This window comes from Capra hircus, chromosome 19 (genome assembly GCF_001704415.2).
Source record: "Capra hircus breed San Clemente chromosome 19, ASM170441v1, whole genome shotgun sequence".
Lineage (NCBI taxonomy): Eukaryota > Metazoa > Chordata > Mammalia > Artiodactyla > Bovidae > Capra > Capra hircus.
Genome location: NC_030826.1, coordinates 10,510,176 through 10,522,283, shown reverse-complemented (window position 1 = coordinate 10,522,283; position 12,108 = coordinate 10,510,176). Strand labels below are relative to the sequence as shown.

General features: G+C 36.7%; 1 protein-coding gene across 1 annotated transcript; it reads left to right on the top strand.

Annotated features, from left to right (window-relative positions):
- RNFT1 (ring finger protein, transmembrane 1) lies at positions 269-11,212 on the top strand. Its single transcript, XM_005693135.2, has 9 exons — positions 269-478; positions 1,640-2,091; positions 2,287-2,363; positions 3,452-3,552; positions 5,070-5,223; positions 5,943-6,101; positions 6,790-6,855; positions 9,126-9,227; positions 10,034-11,212. The coding sequence occupies exons 2-9, from the start codon at positions 1,689-1,691 to the stop codon at positions 10,166-10,168; spliced, it is 1,197 nt and encodes a 398-aa protein (XP_005693192.1). The 5' UTR covers positions 269-478; positions 1,640-1,688; the 3' UTR covers positions 10,169-11,212.

Genomic DNA, 12,108 nt, shown 5'->3' with positions numbered 1-12,108 from the left:
CGCCGACCCTCGCCAACGTGGCTCTTCTACCTCACGCGTCGCCGGGCGCGAGCCAAGCGACCGCAGGCCAGAGCAGCCTCCAGAAGCCGGGCGAGCCGGGGTGGGACCAGGTCGGCCCCCAACTGCAGGCTCCTCCCTCGAGGGCAGGTTCTGCAGGCCCCAAACAGACGCACGTACGCTTATTGTTTAACGCCGACGCCGGAGGTCGGTCCTCCGCAGCACGCCTCCCTTCACCGCGCACACCCACCGGCGGCCTCCGCCCCGCCCCGCCGTCGCAGCCCGGCCCTCGGCGCGTCGCGCGGGGGCGGGGCGCGCGCACGTGAGGACGTGCGGGAGCGCGCGCGCCGTCGCCGAGCTGGGCCAGAGTTGCCGGCGACGGGGTCTGAAGGTGATGGCTGGGACTGAAGGCCTCGAGACGGCGTTTCTCGCTGTTCCTGCCGTCGCTGCCTGGGCCTCGGTCCGCTCATCGTCATGAGAGGTCAGGCCTGTGGGAAGCGGGCGAAGGAGGAGAGGGGCCGCGGCGAAATGGGTTCTGGGGAGAATAACAGAGGCATTCGAAGCTCGAACGTGGGTGGAAAAATCTGTCCTGGAGATTCCGGAAGAGCCGTTTGCATTTTACTTGTCTTCCCTTTCTCTCCCCTTTCTTGCTTCATGCTTGAAGGGAAGTGGGAGGGTTCTCGGGTTTTATTTATGGAAAAAGACGCTGAAACTGACCCATCCGGCGTCGGTGTCTCCAGAGATTGGAGGAAATAAAGGGCAGTCGTGGCGTTGGAGTATCGGTGAAAACCTTTGGTGAAGAGCACTGAAAACCAAACCGCCCAACAGTCACTGAAAACAAAAAATTTCAGACCTAGAAATGAAATAGAATGACACGGAACTTGCCCTGACGTTAACCCCAGCTTCCTCCTACGGAAACGGCAGAAAGGCTCTGCTTTTCAGCTGGATTCTGACGGCCACCCACACTCGTCATTTAGGGATCTAATTATCCTTATTCAGAATAGTCGTTTAGCAATTACACGGTGACTCCCAAAGTCTTATTTTAAAGATATTTTTGAGAGTGGCAGGGAAGGGTAATATTTCTTGGTGTTAATTATTACTGGAAACTTTTCTTATTAGCTTCGGGAAAGCTGTTTCAGCATAAAAGGAAATTTGTAGGTCACCTAAATGAAATGTTTATTATTAGTATCAGTTACGCATGATGTTGCTTAATACGGAGTTAAGATTTGATGTTTTCTTCCTAGTCTTTGTAGGCATTAAAAAAAACAGATTCACTCTTCTAGTTGCGCGGAGTAAATGTGCTTAGTGTTCTAGTATGAATGAGTACTATTAGTACTATTAACATCTGCTGGGCACCCATACTTTGAGTATTTTGCCAGTTCCTTCTGTCAGAGAACTGGAGGCATCTGAAGCACAACTTTTTCTGTAGCAGATGTTCCCTGAAAGATAGTTTGCATAGGGCAGCGGAGCCTTCGCGTCAGTGGGGAAGGAGTCGTCTAGTGTCGAGTGCTAGATAACCTGAAAATAACTCATCTGCTGTGATTACCAGCCTCTCCTTTAGCGAATAACCAATTCCAAGTGAGCCACATATTGCCTGTACTTAACTGTTCGCTTAGAATAGTTTCTGCTCTTTGATTTTTAGGAGACAGAACCCTGAAGCAAAGAAATCACAGAACAAGTATTCAAGGGCCATGCAAGCCAACTGTAGTCAACTGCACAGCCCTTCAGGTGCTGCAGGCAGTGAGGATGCCTCAGCCTCCCAGTGTGTCCAAACAAGACTGACAGGAGAAGCTTCCTGTCTTTATTCTGGAGATGTTCATATCCAGATAAGCTCCCTACCTAAAGAATGTGCTGAAAATCCAAGCTCCAGAAATACAAGGTCAGGTGTCCACAGCTGTACCCATGGATGTGTACACAGTCGCTTACGGAGTCACTCCCACAGTGAAGCCAGGCAACCTGATGATAGCGACACGGAGTATGGAGATCAGGGCAGCAGCTCCTTCTCAGAATTCCGGTATCTCTTCAAGTGGTTGCAGAAGAGTCTTCCATATATTTTGATTCTGGGTGTCAAACTTGTTATGCAGCATATAACAGGTAGGGTATGATAAAGCATTGAGTTGTTTCATTGCTATATTCAGCTAATTCTCTGTCTATTGGTAATCTACTTCATGTATTTCAGTTTCTTATTTTGTGTTAGCTTTTAAAATTGTATATGCTTCCTTTAAAATCATGTCATTGTGTTAGCTCTTTTTTTTTAATTTCAATTAACTGGACCTTATTTTCTAACAGGAATTTCTCTTGGAATTGGGCTGCTTACAACTTTTATATATGCAAACAAAAGCATTGTAAATCAGGTTTTTCTAAGAGTAAGTATAACCAGCAACTAAAAAATCATTAAATGTTTTTCCCTGTAGAATTATATGCTCATTTTGAGAGAAATAGGAATTAAAATAGTTTATTTGATAAATTTAAATAGGTATAATTGAACATCCATAATATATTAAATGTTATCTAAATGACCTGGAATAAATGATTTGTCCTAATACTGAATTGTTTCACCGTATTTTCTTTCTATGTTGGGTTCCTGATAAATAAAAACTAGACGGATTAAAACCTAGACAGATCACCATATGGTCTGATTTGTCAAGTGCCTTCATGTTTTAAGTTAATTTGACTACACGCCATTATTTAAAACTTCAGCCGTTGTACTCTAAGATTTAAAATACTTAAAAGTGTACATTGAACAAATGGGTATTGAATTATTTAGATTTCTCTTATTTAAAGAAAACTAAGCCCAAGAAGTTTTTTCTTAATAATTGTCAGAGTCCTATTCTTGTAAATTATTGGGAAAACAGGATTGGTTTATAAAATTTCACCTTCAAGTAACTTTAAAGGGTTACGTCTGTGTAAAGAATCATATATTTTGACCTGAAAATTTGTAGTTACAACCTATCAAACCATAAAAGTTTAATTTAGGGTTTAAAACTAGTAAAACTTTTAATTAAACTAGTAATTAAAACTTAATTATAAAACAGATTAAAAACAAATTATTCTTACTGAATTGTATGAGAATTTTTAAAATTATAAACCCTGATAACTTAATGGATTTCTACATGCCTGTTTTGTTAGGAAGGCAAATATAGGGAGCTACAGAAGTAGAGTTTTCGTTTAGGTGGGTTCTTTATGTCAGTTTGTAGAAGATTTGGCTTTGAAACATAGATAATGTTGTTACACAATGAGGAAGCTTGTATTTTAAAAATCTGTTTAAATTTGTGTTGTTTTGTTCATTAAAGCTATATAAAATAGAATGATATGTACAATTTAACAAATCTATATTTTTATTAAGAGAAATTAAACATTTTAAGTTAATAAATTAGTCATTAAAATAGATAAATGATATTTAAAATTCTGGCATAATTCAAAGTAATAAATTATAAAATTATTTATTTTTCAGGAAAGGTGCTCAAAGATTCAGTGTGCTTGGTTACTGGTATTCTTAGCAGGATCTTCTGTTCTTTTATATTACACCTTTCATTCTCAGTCACTTTACTACAGGTAATTAGAGGCCCAAGTGCACAATCACATATTTTTATATAATCATATATTCCATAGCACTTTGTAAAGTTTTACTTGCACATACTTACTGTTGGAGTTCAATTTTTACTTATTTGTCTAGTTCCAGGATAGTGAGCTTAAAGTGATTTATTCATGTTTTATACCCCGTGCCTTACCTCATAGCAAGTGCTCAATAAATAACTTTTGATACTAAAATTTTTACTTATATAATCAAGTTACTAAATACCATTAGATTATTGTTGGTGACCTTTTTTATTTTTTACAAATAAAAATTGTATATATTTAAAATATACAACATGTTTTGATATATGTATAAATGGTGAAATGATTACCACAGTCAAGTTAACATATCCAGCACCTCCCTTAGTTACCTTCTTATGTGTACATGTGATGAGAACACTTGATATTTGTTTTTAGAAGAAAACTTGCTAAAGAACAGTAGTTGATCAGTTTCCATGTCAGATGGAAGTGTTCTGAACTTTCAGCTTTAATCAGATAACTAGAAATCTGGGTTTCAGTGGTACTGGAGAGATGTGGACAAATCTAGGATATAGTTTGTAGGTGTAGCTGATACCGCTCAGATTGGATTGGGTGGGTGGGTGAGAGGAAAAATCAAGGGTGATGCCTGGGTTTTTTAGTCTTATGCAACTGGCTGGATGGTGGTGCCATTTACTGGGCTAGGAAAGACTGGGGAAGGAAGTGGTTTTGAAGGAAAATCAGTAATTTTGTTTTGAACATGTTAAGTTTGAGAGGGCATGTAGAACTGTTAAAATGATTATAGTTATTTGTCATAAGTCAGAGTAGAGGTTAGAGCTGTAAATTTTGGTGTTACCAGCACATGGTGGATATTTTAAAAACATGGAACTTGACAAGACGAACCAGGGAAAGAAAGTATAGACTGAGAAGAAGGCCTAGGACTGGACAGTGCCCACAGTTAGCCAGAGTAGCAGCAAAGGAGACTTAAGAAGCAGTCATTAAGAACAGCTAGACCATGCATATGAGGGCAACTCGAAGAGAGTGGTGTCAGAAGTCCAGGCAGAAAATATTTCAAGGCGGGAAGGGGGGAAAGTGACCTTCAAATTTAGCAAGAGGGAGGGAGTTGATGATCTTGACAGAAGCAGTTCACTGGAAAGGAGGGATGAGAATCTTGACTGGAGTTGGTTAAGGAGAGAATGACAGATATCTATTATTTGTGAATTTTTTAGATTACAGGCTAGAGGATGTCAATCATGACAAGTTAGGAAGACTCTTTGTTTTCTTTAAGGAGGAAAGATTTGAAATTAAAACATTTTAAAAGTCTCTTTAAAATAACCAAAATAATCTGTTTACGTAAACTCTAGCATCTTGTCAAACTCCTATTTTTTACACATTATTTGGTAGCAAATTTAGAACCCCTGTCAGCACTTTTATCTTTTTATGTTGCTTTTAGTAAGTTTTGATGTTTTTATCTTTTTATGTTGCTGTTAGTAAGTTTTGTGTTTTTCTTCTCTTGGTAGCTTAATTTTTTTAAATCCTACTTTGGACTATTCAAGCTTCTGGGAAGTACTTTGGGTTGTTGGAATTACAGACTTCATTCTGAAATTCCTCTTCATGGGTTTAAAATGCCTTATTTTATTGGTGCCTTCTTTCATCATGCCTTTTAAATCTAAGGTAAGCTCATATGTTTTATTGGAAAGATGTTAGCAAACCGTATCAGTGCTTCAGTTCAGTTCAGTCACTTAGTCACGTCTGACTTTGCGACCCCATCAAACGCAGCACGCCAGGCCTCCCTGTCCATCACCAACTCCCAGAGTCTACCTAAACCCAAGTCCATTGAGTCGGTGATGCCATCCAACCATCTCATCCATTTAAATGATTCTTTTTATAATTTTCCAGTTTGCTCAATAACCTAATTATTATATTATCTCAGACCTATTGAAACAAGATATCCCTTCCAATAAAATCAATAATACAATACTTGCTTTGGAATAATCTAAAAATCAGTCCCCACATCATATATGGGAAAATATTTACATTTATACTTGTTTTCCTCCGGGGCATTATTGATTGATAATTGATAACTGACTATATGCAGTTATTTGGTGTTTTTTCATATTCAGTTAAAACTTAAAATTTTTGTAGTCAGCAAGATATTTTATTGTACATAAAACATTTTCACTGTCACTCTCTAGAAATTTTTTGAAAACAAACCAGTGACTGTAACATCTAAGAACCAAGTTGAGGTTGTCAGTCATAATCATTATGAATACTAATTTTATAGTTGTGTTGTTGTGCCATATACTCATGATGCTCTCAGTCCAATATGGAGTATTTGTGCTGTGTATATAAGTAGCTTTGTTGGCTCTGTTTTCTTTTTTCTTCCTTTTTAGGGTTATTGGTATATGCTTTTAGAAGAATTATGTCAGTATTACCGAACTTTCGTTCCCATACCAGTTTGGTTTCGTTACCTTATAAGCTATGGGGAGTTTGGTAATGTTACTAGATGGAGTCTTGGGATATTGCTGGCTTTACTCTACCTCATACTAAAAGTAGGTAACATAATAAATTTTGTCATTTATAATGATTCATGTAATAATGTTTACAGATTTTACCTGTAATTTTGTCTTTAACTGTTTTATAATCTTCATATCACTAGTTTGAAATAAATGGCAGATTCTATACTTAGAAATGGAGAAAAGGAAATAGGTATCTTTATCTTAATCCAGTGGTTCTCAGATTTTATTGGGGGAGTGGACCTCCATGTAGCATGCAGTATCTAAGGGAGAGAATGAGAAGAGAACATACCCACCCCCATCAGTAGCATCTATCAGGTACATAATTCTCAAACTAGTGGAGTATCTTGTCCTGCCCCTCAACTTAGTCATTTTATGAAATTTTAAATATGTTAAGGACATGTGAACCAGGTAAAATTGCCTGGATTTAGTTAAGTATATATTTGATTTGGTTAAGTATATATTTGATTTAGTTAAGTATATCTTTGTCTTGACCAGATTGTAACTCTAGGCATTCAGATGTACTTCATTTTGGTTACGAGTTGGCTGAAATTGATAAGTTGAGTAAAATATCCCATAATTGGACTTTATATTTAGAATGAAATGATTAGTTGTGATATGCAGTGAGCATTGTTAATAGCAGTATTTGATATTAGCATTAATCTCTAAGTTTAAGAGAGATGGCTCTTTGAATTAATGAATTAGGATTTATTTTGCCTTTCAGCTTCTGGACTTTTTTGGACACCTGAGAACTTTCAGACGGGTTTTGCGAATATTTGTTACACGACCAGTAAGTATTTTTTATCATAGGAAACTTTTTACCTTTTTTCATTGTAAAATTGGTTTAGTTCAGCAGTTACAAATGCAGACTTATATTACATGATTGTTTAGAAATACTTCTAGTACTTTGGCACTTGGGGTTATGATGATAAAGAGGTTTTATTTCTGTGACCCGTTTCTTAACTTGTGCATTGACAACACCTGATGGTTGATGAAGTAATTGTGTATTTGAGTGTGCCTCTTGCCCTTTCAGATCACCTGACATTTTTAACCTTTTATAAACATTCCCTCAAAAATCGTATGAACTTTTGTTCCTCTTTTAATCCACAATTAGTGGCTTTGTGTGTTTTCATTAACTCCTATTCAGCTTCTGTGAAACTGTTTATAATTTATTGTGTATATGAAGAAAGCTTACTACCAAAAATCATGTCCCTTGGAATTTTCTTACTGGAAACATTTCCCCAATACTGAATTCCATATGCACAAATAAGTTCTTGACAGTATCAATAAACTTTAAACTTGAGATTCCATTGTCAGTTATAACTTTATTATACATCAATGATTCTACTGATGTAACAAACTGTAGAGAAAGGGTGTCTGTCATAGCTCAAATGATAATGGCTCATTTGCTATTTATTAGCCTCAGGTTCTCAGTATATAAGTGTGATCACCAGATTTCAGAGTTTGATTCTCAGTTATAGAGTCCATTAGGTACTTCAACAGTTAAGTGGTCAGGACTCAAGAGACTTTGACTTACAAGAATGCCAGTCTAATAATGTGTGTTTGAAAAAACAGGATTTTACCAATGAAGTGGACAAAACTGGCCAGGGCACCCTTCCCCTAAGATAGTACCACAGTAACAAGTTTCACTGCATCCTATTCAGACTTCTTTCCTTAAAAAGATACAATAAAATCCAGACTTTAGCTTTTTAATTTAGCTATGGAGTACATGATTGATTGATTATGTTTGTACTAGGCTTCTGCTGTAGCAGTCAATCTAATGAGCTTGAGCTGAAATGCCTTTGGTGTTTTCTCCATGAAGCATTAAGAGACTATCACAGTCATCAACACTCTGTTTTGTTCTTGAGATTCTCATGTTCCTTAATGTTGCCCTGGAAATGGCAGTCATCATCAGGATATTTTCACCTGAAGGGAGTCTGCATTGTGCCAGACAAGAGTGCTATTTTAAAGGCTTGTCAGCATACACATGTGCAGTGTACTCTTCTAAATGGCATTTACTGAAGGGAAATTGGCATCAAGATCATCAGTATCTTATTTCTAGAATCTTTAACATCACTGATCTCAAAAAATTTTAATTTTCAATTTATATCCTTTGAGTTTTGATTTTGTTAACTTTCGAAAGTAAGTTTAGATTATAGCCTCAGGTTGCTAAGTCATGTCACACTTTCGGTCTCATGACTATGACTGAAACTTGGGTATTCTTTTCCTCAGCTACATTTTCCACATCATTTCTACAGAAAGATGATCTCATTTATAGCATTTTGTCATACCCCATTAATGACTAAATTCTACTGAATTTGTAAGGAAGTAATAAGATCTTAACAAGATCAGAAACTTTTTTTAGGACTTTAAAAAAGGAAATTCAAAGGTTTGTGTTGTTTTGACAGTAGAGCGCTATCCAAGTAACGTTTTGCAATTAGTTCTTTTATAAAATTTTATCATTTTTTGCTAGTACTAAATGCTAGTTTTTGTGATAAAGATGATAATTAAAATTATTTTTAGATTTAGTGGTGGGATAGTTCAGTGGTCCCCCAAAACCTTCTTCATATTGAACTCATGTGGAAAGCTTTCAAAAATTAGATTTCTGGATTACCTTTTGGTATATCTGGACCTATTGAATCGATCTCCAATGTGGAGCACAGAAATGTAAAGCAGTCTCTACATGAGTTACATTCAGCCAACCAAGCTCAGCATTGACTTTAAACCAGTGTCATAGGTAGTAAGTGGCTCAATTTGGCAATACTGGGTTACATAGTACATGAATATAGACTGCATAATTCTTGTATTTTACATTGCTTGGTCTCTTAAACCATTTGAATTTCAAGCACTATCATTATTTGGGAATCTAACAATCTTCCAAGATTCTTTTTATGTATAATGTAATGAGTTCACCTTGATGCAGACATGATTCTGCATAGATAGGTCAGCTTTGAAATGTTTATATCCTTTGGGAAAGTTTTCAAATGCCTAGTTCCTTGGAGATTTGAGAAATACAGTATCACCTATGTATTTAAGGAACAGAACCTTATCTTTATATAGAGTTACGGAGTCCCTGCCAGCAAGAGACAGTGTTCAGACGTGGATGATATTTGTTCAATATGTCAAGCTGAATTTCAAAAGCCAATTCTTCTCATCTGTCAGGTAACTCTATTTTTAAGCAACCTTAATACAGCACTTCCTGGACTTGCAAAAGTCACATTTATGTTAATTTTCAGGAAGAAATATGTATATTGTTTAGCAGAAACTAGCATTCAGGGCACATATTATGAATTTCTTATTTGTGATTAGGGGTTTGGTAGGTTAGCTAAGTTTTGTCCTTTATGTTCTAATGGTTTTTATGTAGAAGTGTATATGAAGGGATTGCAGACAGGATACCACAGTGGAAACAGACCATTTTTAATAATGGAATAGTAGTCTTTAAGAATACCAGCGTGTTACTGGATTGTATAAGGCCATTTCCTGTTATTCCTATAACTCTCAAAGATTGTATTAAGCTGTTAGTCATTGTGTTGTCGTCATTTGGTTGCAGAGTTGTGTCTGCGTCTTTTGCAACCCTGTGGACTATAGCCAGCCAGGCTCCTCTGCCTGTGGGATTTCCCAGGCAAGACAGGTGTGGGCTGCTATTTCCTTCTCCAGAGGATCTTCCCAACCAGGGACTGAGCCCTCATCTCCTGCGTTGGCAGGCAGATTCTTTACCAGGGAAGCCCCTTTTAGTCATTATCCTTGATCTTAAAGTCATCACCTAAACATAACTTGTATTTTATTAAATGTGGTTAGGTGGATAGGACCAGTCAGAATACTTGTCTCTGCCACTAACACTGCTCTCTATGTTCTTGAATGTTATACTTTGTTGTCTCGCTTGTAAAATGAACTGTTTTCCTGCAATGTGATGAACTTAAAGTTAAAATGTTACCAACTATAAAATCTAGTTCTTAATTCCCTTACAGCATATATTTTGTGAAGAGTGCATTACCTTATGGTTTAACAGAGAAAAAACATGTCCGCTGTGCAGAACTGTGATTTCAGACCATATAAACAAATGGAAAGATGGAGCCACTTCATCACACCTTCAAATATATTAAGTTTTCAACTTAATATTAAGGCTACAAAACACTAATTTTATTTGGTTACAGTGACTACTGGTAAAGACATTAGAATGGATTTTCAGGGCTGGAAGTTAAGGAAAATGTTCCCAAATGGTTTTAGAGTATTATAGTTAATACTTAAGTGTATAGTCCAGTTTATCAAAATATTAAATGAAAGATCCTATATTATATAAGTGATGTTCAGTCAAATGCATATGAAACATTTATTCTATCCTTATTTGACTTATGATGGCAGTGTTAAATTGTAAATGTGTTTTCTTGTTAATGTTACCAAAATGACAATTGGGTAATACAACTAGTGGTTTTACAGGAATTCAGGTATTCTTTCCAGACGTTGTTTTCAGAATAAAGAGTATTTTTCATAATATTTTAAGATATACATTATCTGAAAGTAGAATTTTCTTTAGCATTGACTTTTATAATTCCCATTCTAAAAATCTTAAATTTTTTCTGAAAATTTGTATTTTTAAATGAAAGCTATAAATGTTATATTTTACCTGAACAATCAAAATTTTCTAAGGAAGACTAATTTACTGAGGATGAAATATTTTAGTATTGTTATTCTCTGTAGTATGATTAGCAGCCATTGAGAATAAAAGACAAATTCCTTTTCTTTGTGGACATAATACATACAATCCTGCCCTCAGCTTTAATGTTCATGATTTTGCTTTTTGTATAGTGCCATGGACTTTCTTGAATTAACTATTAAAATAATTCACATGGATTACATACAGCTGGTTTCAGTGATGATTTGAATAGTGTGACAAACAAGACCAACTCAGACTCTTAGAAAATAATTGCCCAGGTCTTCCCTGATGGTCCAGTGGTTAAGACCCTGTGCTTCCAATCCAAGTGTGTTTCCAAGCCCTGTTCGCAGAACTAAGGTCCTGCATGCCACCTGGCCCCAAAAATTTTTGTTAAAAAAGAACTCCCCTTATAACTAGCTTCTCTGGAAAAGTTTTGGAAGCTCATGCTTGAATCATCATTCATTGCTTGGGAGATTAAAGCTTGTACACAGGCCAGCAAAACTTTGGAGAGTGGTTTGTTTGCCTACAGGTATTTGTGCAGGGTGGTGCAAAGGGAAAGAGGTGCTTCCTCTCTCCCCTTGAAACCTCATGAGGGAAGCAAGATCTGTAACAAGTTTGAAGGACTGGTTATTATTTACATCTTGACGTGAGGCCTCTGCTTATTTTCTTGTTTACCATCAGTTTGCACACAAGAAAAAAAGACACTGGTGAGAAGGAGAAGTTAGGGGGTAGAGGCAGAAATTTTCAACAAATTTACAGTGCTGGTAAGACAAAGACTACACCATCATGGATTAGTAAGGATAGTGACCAACCAGATACAGGTTACATCACTTTCATGCCTTATGGCTACCCAAACTGTCAAAAGAACGTTAGAAAGCCTGTAACTTTTTCCCCTGCTAGGTTATAAGTACAAGTACTTCTGTTCATTCAGGATGATATACTTAACTATGTTACCTACTTTGAAAACCACTGCAAATATTAAAAAAAACAAGCTAGCTTTAAATCACCTTCCTAATTTTGTGATAAAGCCAATAGTTGTTATTTGGGTATACAGCAAGGAATGAGTTGAGAGGCAATTTGAGATTAGAATTTGGGTGTAAAAAATATACTAACTTCTTGATAAAAACATAAGAGTAACATCTTACCACATGGGTTATTTCAGCCCTAACACAATACCTGCTTACCCTATGGCCATATGGACAGCTTTCTTAATATGACTGAATAACAAGTCTGTGGTGGACAGTGGGGGATTTTTTGTTTTAACAAGCAAGCACTTCACTGTGAACTAAAAAGGAGGGAAACGCAGCAGGAGAGCTGTGTTGTTCACTAACAGCACTGATGAACTAGAGGCATTTCTGTACTTTTATTCCTTCAGCTCAAAAACAGGAA

Bases quoted from the DNA above. Each gene is read 5' to 3' on its own strand.
- RNFT1 (XM_005693135.2), top strand. From the start codon at position 1,689: ATGCAAGCCAACTGTAGTCAACTGCACAGCCCTTCAGGTGCTGCAGGC. The intron at 3,553-5,069 runs GTAATTAGAGGC...TTCTCTTGGTAG, and splicing joins TCTCAGTCACTTTACTACAG to CTTAATTTTTTTAAATCCTA. The intron at 5,224-5,942 runs GTAAGCTCATAT...CTTCCTTTTTAG, and splicing joins TCATGCCTTTTAAATCTAAG to GGTTATTGGTATATGCTTTT.